Source organism: Canis lupus, chromosome 7 (assembly GCF_011100685.1).
Source record: "Canis lupus familiaris isolate Mischka breed German Shepherd chromosome 7, alternate assembly UU_Cfam_GSD_1.0, whole genome shotgun sequence".
NCBI lineage: Eukaryota > Metazoa > Chordata > Mammalia > Carnivora > Canidae > Canis > Canis lupus.
The window spans coordinates 43391864-43407051 of NC_049228.1; the positions used below are offsets into that span (position 1 = coordinate 43391864).

The following is a 15188-nucleotide window of genomic DNA, read 5'->3' on the forward strand; positions in this document are numbered from 1 at the left end:
GCGTAGAGCGGGGGCCAATCGGGCCAGAGTTTGTTGGGACGCTCCGGCCAGCCGCGTCTCTGGTGTCTGCTCCTCCGAGGCGAGGGGCGGTTAGGGTGGCTTCCATTGTTCGGGGCTTAGGGCGCCATGAGGTAAGGGCCGGGGCGGGAAGGCGGCGGGCGGAGCCCAGGGGCCGAGGATTGGGCAGGCCGGGGGCCGGGGGCCGGGCGGCGGGCGGACTGGCCTTGACCTGGGGCGACGGCTCCGGGAATCCCGGGGTGTACGTCCCCCGGACGCGCGGTTGGAGCCCGGGCCCTGGGAGCGGGGAGCTCGGCGCGGTGGCGGTGCCTTGGACGCAGCGAAGACCTCCGGGAATGTCTGCCTTCCTAGGGGTGACCGAGGACGAGGGCGCGGCGGGCGCTTCGGGTCCCGAGGAGGCCCAGGAGGCGGGTGAGTGCCGGTCCCCAGTGCCCGCCAGCCAGAGGCACCGCTCGCGGTGAGAGTTGGCTGAGGAGTAACGGGGATCCCTTTTCCTCTTTCAGGTTCCGGCCGTTTGTGCCACATATTCCATTTGATTTCTATCTGGTGAGTAACTAGCTCCTTTTGACCCTCGTTGACCTCGAGTGCCCTGGAACCCCGTGCCTCGCCGCGGGTGCGCGGGGTTCACGGGGAGCTCGGGCCGGCAGGAAGCAGCAGGGTTTCGGGTCGCCTGCAAAGCCCGTGTGCTCACGGGGCTCCTGTGGGCGCTAACAGGACTGTGGTCTCTGCTCTGGATGATGAATGCCCTCTTTGGTGTATCTGTTTCTGTAGCGCAATGAGAACTTAAACGATGGCTGGTCCTTCCAGCAAGTACTCTGGTTTGAGTACCTTAACGAGTAAAAACAAGTATTTTTTGTAAATAGCATGTCGTTTCTTTGTGCCTTAGTGTGAGATGGCTTTCCCCCGGGTCAAGCCAGCGCCTGACGAAACTTCGTTCAGTGAGGCCTTGCTGAAGAGGAATCAGGACCTTGCTCCTAATTCTGCTGAACAGGTCTACTTCTTGGGCTTTCTCCCTGAGATTTCTCTAAAAACCTCCCACCCAGGTTGCTGTTACCAGAGCCTATACTCCGCAGAGGCTCAGCTGATCTCATTTCTCACTGTGGGTACAGGGAGAGTGTCACAAGATTATATCAACAGATTCCATGTGCATTTATGTTTTTATTCAGGGATGCGTCTTTAGGTCAAAAAGTTATGGAAAAATACCCCAACTCTGAGAAGTTGCTTATAATTTTTCACTTTAGGGTATCTTTGTTTCCTGCTGTTTTTCAGGCATCTATCCTTTCTCTGGTGACAAAAATCAACAATGTGATTGACAATTTGATTGTGGCTCCAGGGACATTCGAAGTGGTGAGTTTTAGTGATTTAATCATTGGAAAGGGCAGCCTTAGTGGTGTGGGTAGTGTTTCCTTCGCTCCTCCTGTCTCTTAAGTCTTCAGTTACTTATTCGCCAAAGCCAAGCCTAAGATGGGAAGGAAAGTACAGTGGGATCCCTTTGTGGTGGTGATCTTGGGGACAAGACTTGTATCAGTGTTATCAGCTAGCCGTGTATTAGGCTCTTCATGGGGTAGATTGATTGATCGGTTGATAGATTATTTTAAAGATTTTATTTATCTATCTATCAATCAGAGAGAGAGAGAGAGAGGCAGAGACACAGGCAGAGGGAGAAGCAGGGTCCCTGCAGGGAGCCTGATGTGAGACTGGATCCTAGGACCCTGGGATCTTGCCCTGAGCCACAGGCAGAGGCTAAACCACTGAGCCACCCAGGCATCTCCATGTGGTTATTTTATGATTTGACTTCTGCTACTTCTAAACCTGGGTAATGGGATCCCTGGGTGGCGCAGGGGTTTGGCGCCTGCCTTTGGCCCAGGGCGCGATCCTGGAGACCCGGGATCGAATCCCACATCGGGCTTCCGGTGCATGGAGCCTGCTTCTCCCTCTGCCTGTGTCTCTTTCTCTCTCTGTGACTATCATAAATAAATAAACATTTAAAAAAAATAAAATAAACCTGGGTAATAATTGTGTTGTAATTGAGTTCTGAGAAGAACTAGGCAGTCCTTTATTAATTTTAAGGTTTTATTACTTATTTGAGAGTAAGCACGTGTGGATTGGGCGGGGGGGGGGGCAAAGGAAGAGGGACAAGCAGAATCCCTGCTGAGCCGGGAGCCTGACTGATCCCAGGACCCCAAGACCACTACTGGAGCCAAAGTCAGACTCAGACATTTAACTGACTGAGCCACCCAGGCCCCTCTAGATAGTCTTTTTCACTTCTGCATCTCCCAATCCCTTTTCCAACAGCAAATTGAAGAAGTGCGACAGGTGGGATCCTATAAAAAAGGAACAATGACTACAGGACACAATGTGGCTGACCTGGTGGTAATCCTAAAGATTCTGCCAACATGTGAGTGCATCTCTTTCTGGCCACAGGAGCAGAAAGTTGAGTTTGAGGCATAGGTGTCTTCAAAGCCCAAATTTCTTGTGAGAAAGGTCATTTTTTAACGTGTGTTGGGGTAATAAGGGACAAGGTCTGGACTGTGTGTCTGAAAGAATGTATGGCTGTTACTAAAGGGTAGTGTTTCTCAATTGGTGATTTTTTTCTTCCATGGACTATTTGGCAGTGTCTAGACACAGTTTGGGCTACTGGCAATAAAGGAATTAGAGATCAGGGATGATGCTAAGCATCCTACAGTGCATAGGACATATTCTGCCCTTCAGCCCTCAAAGAATTATCCAGCCCCAAGTGGCATTTGTGCCATTGATGAGAAACCGTACTATAAAAAATAAGGGTGTGGGTCTAGGAGGTATCCTGTTCCCTGAGTCTTCCAGTTTTTGTGTTCAGGTGCTAGTTTCCCTTGTAAAAGTGTTAATTCTTGCTTACCTTTGCTCCAGCCTTGCCTGTGGGGCAGAAATCAGAATGTGGAGTGGTATAGACATGTATAGAATGTCTAGAAATCATTATAATATTCACGATGTCCTTTTCTCTCAATCTAGTGGAAGCTGTTGCTGCCCTAGGGAACAAAGTTGTGGAAAGCCTGAGAGCACAGGATCCTTCTGAAGGTTTGAGTTTGTTGCTGAACATGTATTTAATGGTCATAGGAGGCAGGTCTGTAACTACAAGGACACTTTTAATAAAGCCAGATCAGGCTAGAAGGAGGAGTGAATGCAGAGTACAGTGTTGGGGAAATTTTTGCCACTGATCTCCAGTGTTTAAGATCCTGTTCATCTCTTTTACTTTTACTTTATATATATATATATATATATATGTATATATATATATTTTTTTTTTAAATTTTTTTTAATTTTATTTATTTATGATAGTCACATAGAGAGAGAGAGAGAGAGGCAGAGACACAGGCAGAGGGAGAAGCAGGCTCCATGCACCGGGAGCCCAACGTGGGATTCGATCCAGGGTCTCCAGGATCGCGCCCTGGGCCAAAGGCAGGCGCCAAACCGCTGCGCCACCCAGGGATCCCTATATGTATATATTTTAAAGACTTTATTTACTTGACAGCTCAAGTGCACCCACACATGCATAAGGAGGGAGGGGGAGGGGCAGAGGGTCAGGGAGAAGTAGGCTCCCTGCTCAGCAGGGAGCCCGATGCTGGGCTGGATCCCAGGACTCTGGAATCCTGCCCTGAACTGAAGGCAGATGCTTAACTAGCTGAGCCACCCAGGCACCCCTAGTTGTTTTTTTTTTTTTTTTTTTTTTTTTTTTTTTTAGGATTTTATCTATTTAGAGCAGGAGGAGGAACAGAGGGACAAGCTGATTAAGTGCTGAGTGGAGAGCCAGATGCAGGCCTCCATCCCACAACTCTGAGATCATGACCTGAGCTAAAATTAAGAGTAAGATGTGGGATCCCTGGGTGGCGCAGCGGTTTGGTGCTGCCTTTGGCCCAGGGTGCGATCCTGGAGATCTGGGATCGAATCCCACGTCGGGCTCCCAGTGCACGGAGCCTGCTTCTCCCTCTGCCTGTGTCTCTGCCTCTCTCTCTCTCTGTGTGCCTATCATAAATAAATTAAAAAAAAAGAGTAAGACACGTAACCTGATCCGCCCAGGCGCTCCTGCTTTTTATGTTTTTTATTACTTTATTAAAATATTTAGGGCAGCCCCAGTGGCCCAGTGGTTTGGCGCTGCCTTCAGGCCAGGGACTGATTCTGGAGACCCGGGATCGAGTCCCGCTTGGGTCTCCCTGCATGGAGCCTGCTTCTCCCTCTGCCTGTGTCTGCTTCTCTGTCTCAGGGTCTGTCATGAATAAATAAATAAAATCTTTAAAAAAATAAATAAAATATTTATTCATGAGAGAGACAGATAGAGAAGCAGGCTCCATGCAGGGAGCCCGATGTGGGACTCAATCCTGAGACTTCAGGATCACGACCTGAGCCAAAGGCAGACACTCAACCACGGAGTCACCTAGGTGCCCTTTTTTTTTTTTTTTTTTAAGTTTATTTAAGTAAGTTTTACACCCAACATGGGGTTTGAACTAATACTCTAAAGATCAAGATTCTCATGTTCTAGTAATTGAGCCAGCCAGGTCCCCCATCTCTGTTACTTTAAAAATTGTATTCTGAATCCTCATTCTGGACTCTTGCAATTTTTTTTTTAACGTTTTTATTTATTTTATTTGAGAGTTCCTTCACAGGGAAGAAGGAGCAGAGGGGGCGGGAGAGGGACAAGCAGACTCTGCCACACACGGGGCTTAAAACCTATCTGTTCCCTTATTCCCACTGTAGATTTATCTCTGGTCGTGTAAAGGAAATAGGAAAGTTATAGTCTTTTACTTTCTTTCAGTTTTAACCATGCTGACCAATGAAACTGGCTTTGAGATCAGTTCTTCTGATGCTACAGTGAAGATTCTCATTACAACAGTGCCACCCAATCTCCGAAAACTGGACCCAGAACTCCATTGTTAGTTCTTTTTTTTTCCGTTGCTGGGATAGTTGGGAAATTCAAAACATGGTACATAAGATTGCATTTGAGTTTACTTATTAGCTTGTTGCTATTCCATGTGAAACCTTCTGGACCTAGATTGATCCCCAGACTTTCCCTCTGGAATTTGGAGACCGTTTTACCAGGTTGTTAGTGAAACTGTCAAATGGGATAGCCAAGAAAGCAACTGGAGTGCAGGACTTAAGGATTGAAGAAATATTTATGGAGGGTGTAGGCTCTCTGGGAAAGTGGTAGATCTTGCATGCTTATAAATTTGGTTTGGGGGAGGAATAGTGTGATTTTTGGACAAGTGATTCGCTAATCTGAGAAATATGGGGTGGTTTAAGAAGTTAGGAAGTTACCCTGTCTCCTTCCAAGATTTTGAACTATGCTAATGGGGTCGAAATGTTCACTTAATAACAGGAGTGTTTCATCGTAGCTTATTGTATTTGTCTTATAGTGGATATCAAGGTGTTGCAGAGTGCCTTAGCAGCCATCAGACATGCCCGCTGGTTTGAGGAAAATGCTTCTCAGTCCACGTGAGTCCTTATTTGAGTTAAAATAATCTAATCCTTCTTTTTTTTTTTTTTCGTTTAAAATAATCTAATCCTTCTAATTGTATTAGTAATAAGTAGTAGCAAGATCTCCCATACTACCTCTCTCAGAACTTTTTTGGCTATAATTTGTTTTTTTTTTTTTTTTTAAACTTTAAACAAATTTAGACTGAGAGAAACAGAATGTATAGTTTTGGAAGTAGCATTAGCTCTGTACCTCAGGGGTGGAAATACATGATCTTACTACTTTTAATGCCTCGGTCCCTCTTATCTTCAGAGTTAAAGTTCTCATTAGACTGCTGAAGGACCTGAGGATTCGTTTTCCTGGCTTTGAGCCACTCACACCCTGGATCCTTGACCTACTCGTAAGTTAACAAGGGCAGTTGGGAGTTTCTGATCATCCCTCTTTAACAGTAGTTATTCTGAAACCTATCAGGGTCTGAAATTTGGTGAATCTGAAAATAAATTTTCGTGGTGGACAAGTAATCCAGTAAATACTCAAATGTTTAGTAATTACTGTTGGGTTTTTGGAATATTCAGTTGAAGGAGTAATTGATGCCACTATGCCTTTTCATTACTGATGTCATTTTAATAATGTGATAATGGAAGGAAGTTACTGAAGGAGCAACCATTTCATAATTGCTTCTAAACATTGTAGCTAGGCCGTAGTAACCAGTTTTCTCTGTGATGATTTGGGGTCTCAGTTTGCTTGGCTAGATTTGTCCTGTTTATAGGACACCAACCAGATTGTTTATTTTTCAGGGGCACTATGCTGTGATGAACAATCCCACCAGACAGCCTTTGGCCCTAAATGTGGCATACAGGTAAAACATGCTGTTTTGGGTCTGGGGCTGGATATATGTGGTCTTGTCTGTTCTTTCAATGTTCTTGTGTTTCAGGCGTTGCTTACAGATTCTGGCTGCAGGACTGTTCTTGCCAGGGTCAGTGGGAATCACTGACCCCTGTGAAAGTGGCAACTTTAGAGTACACACAGTCATGACTCTGGAACAACAGGTATTTGGACGGCTCAGATACAGTCTGTTGTGACCCACTTTTGAATCTCCAGGTCAGAATGCAAAGGGAATGTCTTTAGGGGTCCGGATTTGGGGGTTCTCAGACTTTGGTCTTGAAATTAAAGTTGTCTTCATCTTTATTTTCATGAGAATGTTATTTTGATTCACCTTGTTTATCCTCACTTGGTTCTCCTTCAGGACATGGTGTGCTATACAGCTCAGACTCTGGTCCGTATCCTCTCACATGGTGGTTTTCGGAAGATTCTTGGCCAGGAGGGTGATGCCAGCTGTGAGTGATCACTGCATCAAGGGTTGTTAATGCTACTCTGTGGTCTGTAAAGCAGCATTGCACTACTCAGATAGTCTTGGTATTTCCACTGTGTAGATCACTAATTGTATGCTGGGCTACTTGGCCTGAAATCACTTTTTCTTTTCTAGATCTTGCTTCTGAAATATCTACCTGGGATGGAGTGATAGTGACACCTTCAGAAAAAGCTTATGAGAAGCCACCAGAGAAGAAGGAAGGAGAAGAAGAGGAGGAGAATACGGAAGAACCACCTCAAGGAGAGGAAGAGGAAAGCATGGAGACTCAAGAGTGACCTTCCTTTCTCTTCACCCCCTTTCTTGTCCAAGGGGAAGACTGCAGCCTAAGTTAATTGCTCCTGGCTTTAATAAGGGGGCATTTCTGAGGGATAGAGGAGACAGGAAGTGTCATTCCACTGGGTTCTGATTGGCTCAGTAGCCAGAAGTCTTCCATTTATGACATATGCCATCCATGTATAGTGAAACAATACCAGCCTTTCTCCTAAGACTTCAGAAAACCCAGTTCTTGAAAACCTCTCCAACCAGTACTTTGTTGTTGAAATGTTGTGAACTGTTAAGTGTCTGGATTTTTTTTTTTCTAAGAAAAATGATTAAAATACTTCCTAGTAGGGCTCTTGGGTCTTGTTTTTCCTTGGCATCTGGCAACCTTTTTTTTTTTTTTGCTTTCCATAGTCTTCAGTGAAAAGGATACTTGAGTCTTTTCATCGTAAACGCTAGATCACAATTTAAAGCTTTATTAGAATTAATGCACGAAGACTCTTGGAACCTTTCCATATACCAGAGTAAAGTAAGAACACTGTTTAAGAATTTATTTAATTAAATGGTTCTAGAAATACTGCCACTATATTCAAGCCAAGTGCAATCAATACGAGGGTAGGCAGAAGTCATTCCCATGACTTTGCCTGCCCTCTTCTCCAAATCCTCTATAAATAAAGGAAAACTAGTCAGAGAACATGCAACCCAGGAAGCGCCTCATTAACGAGGGCTGAAGGCAGAGGAGTTGGACTTTGAATGTGTAGAGGCATCGCTTTTCGGCCTTTTGGCTAAGATCAAGTGAATGTGTAGAAGCCTCAGCTCACTCTTGGAAGAAAGAAAGAGCCATAATCCTTTGGGATCTTGAGTCCCGCTCTACACGGGTAAGATATAAATGCTTCCAACACCCGCCGGGGCTGCCTTCTCCATGTCCTGAGGTCTGCGGGCGCCCCGGAGGACACAGGGCAGGCCAGAGGGCAGCTCGGGTTCCCTCTTCCTGCCGGTTACTTGCTTGGGGAGCCAGGGGGGTAAAGTCCTGAATCCAGCATGGCCCTTCTGCGGGCTGTTTCTTTGGCAACGCTGTGGTTTAGCCGCCTCAGCCGTTCCTAGGAGACAAGATGTGGGACGCTGACTGCACCGTGGAAGACCTGGCGCTCCCTGTGCCCCCAGGCTCGCTCCATCCAGGACGCGAGCCAATACGGGGGAGCAGGGGGCTGCTCGGGCCAGCCCTCGCAGGCCGCTCCCTCTGCTTTCGCAGCTCGGGGAGACGATTTACCTGCGCGTTCTGCAGAATATTGTTGACCAGGACGACTCGCCGCCGCGCGTTCAGCAGCTTCTTCACGTAGGGGTCGAGGTCTAGGGCCACTTTCTGGTCCTCGTTGATTCGGCACAGCTCTGGGGTGGAAGGAGGGAGCCGCTGACACCGGATGGAGGCCCCGCGGTCACCTCAGCCCAAGGCCCCGAGGGTGCGGGGCGCTTACTCACCAGTGGCTAGGTTGTCGATCTGTTCCCGGAGCTCCACCTGGCTCTCTCTGCGAAGAGGGACGAGGCCCACACTGGAAAGCCCACTCCCTAGGGTTTCCCCTAGCGCCGGAAGACGCCGCCACCACGCGCGCCTTCCCGCCAGCCCCACCGCCCCTTCCGACGCAGGCCCCGCCGCTTCCGGGCCACCCCGCCCCCGCCCCCGGACAACCCGCGGAGCGGCCCCGCCCCGCCCCTCCGTCTCGGACCTGACGGCGTGGACGTGAGAGTCCAGCTGCTGCACGGCCGGTCGCAGGAACTCGAGGAGCCCCTCGGCGAAGAGGTCACGGCCTGCGGGACCCGCCACAGGGGTCCCTGCCCCAGACACTGCGGCGGAACCAGCCGCCGCCATCACGAGCAGCCCTTCCGCCGGGAACTGCCGCGCGGGCCGCCGGGAACTGGAGTTGCGCTGAAGTGCGCCGCCGGGGGGCGCCGGGGAGCTGCCGGCGGGACGTGGCCTGGGGACTTCCGGGAAACCGCGCCTCCGCGGGCGGGGCCGGGGTCCGGGTCCTCCAGATCTGGGTTTAAAGAAAAAAAAAAAAAGCTGGGTTTGAAGCTTAGAAAAAAGAGCATTCTGACACCTCACTGATGTAAAGTTTATATTTATAGCAAAAGACCCAGAGAAAGGGATCCCTGGGTGGCGCAGCGGTTTAGCGCCTGCCTTTGGCCCAGGGCGCGATCCTGGAGACCCGGGATCGAATCCCACGTCGGGCTCCCGGTGCATGGAGCCTGCTTCTCCCTCTGCCTGTGTCTCTGCCTCTCTCTCTCTCTCTCTCTGTGACTGTCATAAAAAAAAAATAATAATAAAAAATAAGTGTTTATCGAATTCCAGGCATCAGGGCACAAAGTCTTTGGTGTAGAAGCCTTCCCTCCCTGCTGGTTACAGAGTTAGAACCGTGGCCTTCAGTTCTTGGCTTGCCCATAGAGGCCATAGGAGATTTTAGGTTGACCTGCCCCCTCTTTGCTGGCCATGGGTCAGGATAGGTCCTGAGGACCATGCACAGGGAGAAGCTGCATTGGCACGGGGTACAGCCACACCATGCCCTTTGTCCAGAGCCTGGGTGGGGCAGTGGGATGGGTGGTCAGGGTTTTCAGAGGGTCCTGATTGGGGGAGGGGCCCTAGAGTCAGGTCCTAATGATGGGGGAACACAGGGGTAGCTGAGGACAAGGCACAAGCCTGGGGCAGCACATTGACAAGTCCTTGAAACAGGCAAAGGGACATTCCTCTACGGACTCCACTGCCTCAATGTTCATACTTTGCTGAGGGCAAAAGGCAATCTTAGCCGGAACCCCAGGAGGCTGGAAGTCTACCTTAACATATAAAAATTCCTTCAGCAATTTCCTTTATCTCTACCCCCCAAGATACATGTTGGCAGTCATCCGCCAAGCACATGGCCCACCCATATCCATCTGAAGGGTCTCATGACTCAGCGTTTATTAGACGGTAATAAGTGACCTTTCCCCAACCACAGCTAGCCCCCTCAAGGTCCTGGAAACCTTGCTCCCAAGATTCCTCAGAGAGTACGCTATCGCCAAACCCCTCCAACTCCCGGGTATATAAGCAGCCACCCCTCACATCCCCAGGGCAGCAGCTCTTCCTGCCCGCGGGTCCCATCCCAGGGCTTTAATAAAACCACCATTTTGCACCAAAGATGTCTCAAGAATTCTTTCTTGGTCGTTGGCTCCAGGCCTCACTTATATTCCAAAACTTCATCACAGATAGGGGACAGGAATTTGCTCATCCACCCTGCTTTCTGGGAGATCAGAATTTGGTTGAGGGAACCCTATGATGCTTCAATGGCAGAGAGGAAGGAAGGATCAGCACAGGGATGGGGGTGGAAATGGGGAGAGCTGGCAGAAGGCCTTCTGGAGAGCAGCTGCCCCCACAAACCCCATATCTGGGCTCACCAGTCAGACTGCAGGATTCCTGCTTACAAATAAGGGGTCAGAAGCTGAGGTGGAGTCCTGCCTGGCCCTGGCAGCGCTGAGGAGTGTGGGAAGGCTGCAGAGGCCTGGCCTGTTATCTCTTCAGGTTCCTTGAATCTCCTCTCTCTGGTTGCTAACCTGGCTTTCTCCAGAAATGAAATTCCTTTAGAGGATGTGCTTTCAGTTTGTTAAAGAGCAAAATTTCAACTTAACGAATCTGGAGATCTAATTGGCTTTTTAAAGCAGGTCATGAATCAGGCAGGAGAGGGCAACTCTGGAGAGCCATACAGACTGGAAGGGTTTTGTAGGGGGGAGGGTGGGGTAAAGAGTTATCAGCAAAAGAAACAGAAGGATTGCTCCAGGCTAGGTCCCCTTCCCTTGGGGGGGAAAAGCAGAGGGGTCTGCAGATGACCTCACCTTCTTGGGCATGGGGTAGGGGTGTGGGGGGTGGCGGGCTCCTGACAGGTGCTGACCAGGATAATCACGACTGACCAGTTAAGACTGAGTTTCTGGGGGAGGGAAACTGCCATTTGGTCAGGTATAAAGTCCAGGTCTGGTGACAACCTAAGTGACTCCTTTGGAACATGTGCATTAAACAGGTTTAAGCAGAATTTAAGAGGTAAAATGCAAAGGAGAAAGCTTTAGGGCATTTTGGAAGAACTCATTTCGCCCAAGACGTCCAGGTAGCTTTTCCACTGTGTGCACATCTTATTCCAAGGTCTTTTGGGATCTGAGAACTCAGTCCTGGCCCTACCTCACCTGAGACAGCACCGGATCCCCCAGGTTAAGTGAGTCCCACACGATGGCTGTCCCCCTTCAGATACCAGTCACAGGCAAGCCCAGCCTGTCACCTGTGCTTCTGGCTGATCAGCTGTAGCCTGGAGGTCCCCAGAGCCCCTGCCTTGGGCTCAGTTATTTTGCTGCAGTGGCTTATGGGTCACAGAGAAGCATTTTCCTTACTGGAGCGCCGGTTTATTATAAAAGGATCTAGCTCCAATGCAGAGGGGTACACGTGTGGGAAGGGGCACAGAGCTCCCACGCCCTCCGGGGGGACCACTCTCCCCACATCTCCGTGCTCACCAACAGGATGCCCTCAGAACCCTGTCTTCTGGGTTTTTATGGAGGGTTCATTCCAGAGGCATGATTGATTAAGTCACTGGCCACTGGTGATGGACTGGACCTCCAGCCCGTCTCTTGTCTTGGAGGTCTGGGTTGGGGGGGCTCCAATCACAGGTTGGTTCCCCTGGCAAGCAGCCTCCATCCTTAGGCTACCTAGGGGCTTTTGGAGCCACCTCCTTAGCATAACAAAAGACACCTTTAGAGCTCTTATCACAGGAAATTCCATGGGTTTTAGGAGCTCTGTGCCAGGAAGGGGATGAGGACCAAATACACGTTTCTTATTATAAACCACAAGATCACACCACAGATAGGTATAAATATTTAGCTGATAACCATCTTACACTAAAGGGCAAAGAAATCCAATAAATCAATCCTAAATAGAGAATCAAGTGAATACTTTAAAGAGGTTTCCTGGGGCCTCCTGGCCAGCCTGCCCGACACAGTTAGAGGACCATGACCGAGGACTGTTACCGCTATCACAGGCCCCATGGCCGTCTTGGCCTCTGTCTCCACCCTCAGGTCCCCCTATCCTGCTGTCCTTTGCCCCTGGGCCATGTGGTCAGTCAGGACCCTCACTGATCAGAGTGAAGGGCAGGCCAGAGAGCCCACTCCCACAGTAGAGGGCAGCCAGTGGCAGCTCAACACCTGTCCCACACACCAGGAGCCTGGAGATGGTATCTGGAGGTCCTGGGTCAGAACTCAAGACCCTGTCAACTGCGTCTGTGTTTGTGGGGAGTGAATCCTTAAGAGGTCCCCAGAGCCCAGAGAAATGGAGGATGGGGCCCCCTTGCCCCTCCCACATTGCCTGGGAAACTGGGGGAAGGGCATTTAGGCTTCAGAGGGCTGGACAGGACAGCTCGTAGGAAGAGGAGAGGGGACAGAGGCCAGGCCCTTGTCCCAGGTCCCAGCTTCTTGGGCCTGGCTTATGGTGCTGGTCTGGGCATAGCCCTGCTGTCAGGGCTTAGTAACGAGACCTCAGGAAATCCCTGAGAGGGGAGGGAGATGTGGGGGCCTGATCCTCAGCCAACTGCTCTTACCTGGAGGCCTGGCACCTTCTAGGGTATGAGGCCGTAGGAGTGGGAAGCAGTGGTGGAGGCTCGACTGGACCGTGGGCAGCAGTGCTGCCATTGGTTCCAGATCAGACATCATGGGGTCACCATGGGGACAGGCAGCTTGCTTGGGCTGCTCCAACTGCCTCTTTGTGTCTGACCGATGCCCAGATGTCCCTGCGGAAACCGTTGAGGGTGTGGGCTTCTCCACAGCCACATTGCACTGAGCAGGTTCAAGCCCGCTCCAGTGGTCACACCAACCCGACAGCCACAGGGTCTCCCAGCATCATGTGTATGTACATCATCCCACGAGCTTCCTTGAAAATTTGCAGACTCCCCATTACCCAAAGCATGAAACCCAAGCTCTTTAGCAGACAGGTGGGCTCCAGACTACATGACCTTGTGTCTTGCCTCCCACCCTGGCATGGAGGCCCACTGAACACTCCCTCCCCAGCAGGCAACTCACATTTAGGCTTCTGTGCTTGGGAGATTCTTACTCTTCTGTGAAACTCTCCTGACTTTTTTTTTTTTTTAAGATTTTATTTATTTATTCATGAGAGACACAGAAAGAGAGAGAGAGAGAAAGAGAGAGAGAGAGAGAGGCAGAGACATAGGCAGAGGGAGAAGCAGACTCCATGCAGGGAGCCTGATGTGGGACTTGATCCTGGGACTCCAGGATCATGTCCTGGGCCAAAGGCAGACGCTAAACCACTGAGCCACCCAGGGATCCCCTCTCCTGACTTCTTAAGTAGGCTCTAGGCCCAGTGTGCGGCTTGAACTCACGACCCTCATCAAGATAGGAGAAGAAATGAGTGGGAAATATCAGAAAGGGAGACAGAACATAAAAAAAAAAAAAAAAAAAAAAAGATAGGAGCAGAGGGCAGCCCCGGTGGTGGTGGCACAGCGGTTTAGCGCCGCCTGCAGCCTGGGGCGTGATCCTGGAGACCAGGGATCGAGTCCCACGTCAGGCTCCCTGCATGGAGCCCGCTTCTCTCTCTGCCTCTCTCTCTCTCTCTCTCTGAATAAATAAATCTTAAAAAAAAAAAAAAAAAGCAGAGATCAAGTGCAATGCTTAACACACTGAGTCACCCAGGTGCCCCAAACTGTGACTTTCAAGGTCCAGCTTTTTTTTTTTTTTAAAGATTTTATTTATTCATAGAGACACAGAGAGGGAATGAGGCAGACACAGGCAGAGGGACTCTGACGTGGGACTCGATTCAGGGTCTCCAGGATCACACCCCAGGCTGCAGGCAGCTCTAAACCGCTGTGCCACCAGGGCTGCCCTCAAGGTCCAGCTCTAATCTCTTTTCTGTGATCCCAAGATCCCTTTAAAAACTTAACAACAACAACAAAAAACCTCTTTGCACCTAATGTGAGGCTTAAACGCACAGATGGAGTTACCTGCTCCACTGAGGCAGATGGGCTCCAATCTTCCTAACAAACAGCTGGGTCAGTGTCTGCACAGCAAACCCTTGGCAGATGGTAGCTGAAGAGCAAAAGGATGACCCAGTAACCGGGCTCAATATCCTTGACCTTCTCTACCCTGGACACTCAGATTGAGGGTCGCAAAAATGGTCACAGGGCTCAGGAGAGGACAACTGCACTGAGCAGGAGTGTCTGGGGCTGGTAGGGAGTTCCTTGTGCCCACTGCTGGGAATGAACTTCCTGGGATGCCTGGGTGGCTTAGCGGTTGGGCATCTGCCTTTGGCTCAGGACATGGACCTGGAGCCCTAGGATCGCGTCCCATGTTGGGCTCCCTGCATGGAGCCTGCTTCTCCCTCTGCCTGTGTCTCTCACGAATAAATAAAATCTTAAAAAAAAAAAAACCTTGGGATCCCTGGGTGGCGCAGCGGTTTGGCGCCTGCCTTTGGCCCAGGGCGCGATCCTGGAGACCCGGGATCGAATCCCACATCGGGCTCCTGGTACATGGAGGCTGCTTCTCCCTCTGACTATGTCTCTGCTTCTCTCTCTCTCTCTCTGTGACTATCATAAATAAATAAAAATTAAAAAAAAAAAAAAAAAAACCTCCTTCCTAATGTAGGGAGGATACACTGGAGGGTCCACTGGGACCTTCAGAGTGCCCCTCATGCCTCAGGGTTCCCAGCATTCACACAGGTGCCAGAAACAGCAGCCTCAAGTTGGGCCCATTCAACAGTTGAATGCAGAGGCCATGGGGCAAGTCCTCCTGATGGCCACCTGTGCGCAAGAGCCCAGTGCCAGCAGGATGATGGGGCTGGAAGAGACTGATCTATGAGGGAGCAGCAAAGCCAGTCAGCAGACCACACCTCTGCTTCTCTAACCCAGGAGTGGGGTGGGAACATACAAAGGAATTCAACCAGTAAACCAGAGGGCAGTGCCGCGGGCTTAGCGCCAGCACTCCATGTCTTACACAGCCATTTCCCAACTCACACATTTTGCTTTTACCCTGGAATCTTGCCCAAGTGTGGGGTCATCTGTGAGTAAACCGAAGGGGGGGACACGGGCACAG

At 50.0% G+C, this 15188-nt stretch overlaps 2 protein-coding genes across 2 annotated transcripts; one reads left to right on the forward strand and one right to left on the reverse strand.

Annotated features, from left to right (window-relative positions):
* The first annotated feature begins 17 nt into the window (after positions 1-17).
* Positions 18-7444, forward strand: ILF2 (interleukin enhancer binding factor 2). Its single transcript, XM_038543297.1, has 14 exons — positions 18-131; positions 370-429; positions 522-564; positions 905-1009; positions 1288-1365; positions 2314-2416; positions 3007-3072; positions 4805-4921; positions 5403-5481; positions 5774-5861; positions 6259-6320; positions 6396-6510; positions 6708-6798; positions 6948-7444. The coding sequence occupies exons 1-14, from the start codon at positions 127-129 to the stop codon at positions 7106-7108; spliced, it is 1173 nt and encodes a 390-aa protein (XP_038399225.1). The 5' UTR covers positions 18-126; the 3' UTR covers positions 7109-7444.
* A 98-nt stretch (positions 7445-7542) lies between these two features.
* Positions 7543-9002, reverse strand: SNAPIN (SNAP associated protein). Its single transcript, XM_038543306.1, has 4 exons — positions 8816-9002; positions 8571-8617; positions 8362-8480; positions 7543-8191 (listed from the first exon to the last, which is right to left on the reverse strand). Exons 1-4 carry the CDS (start codon positions 8956-8958, stop codon positions 8090-8092), a joined length of 411 nt encoding a protein of 136 aa, XP_038399234.1. The 5' UTR covers positions 8959-9002; the 3' UTR covers positions 7543-8089.
* Positions 9003-15188: the final 6186 nt, after the last annotated feature.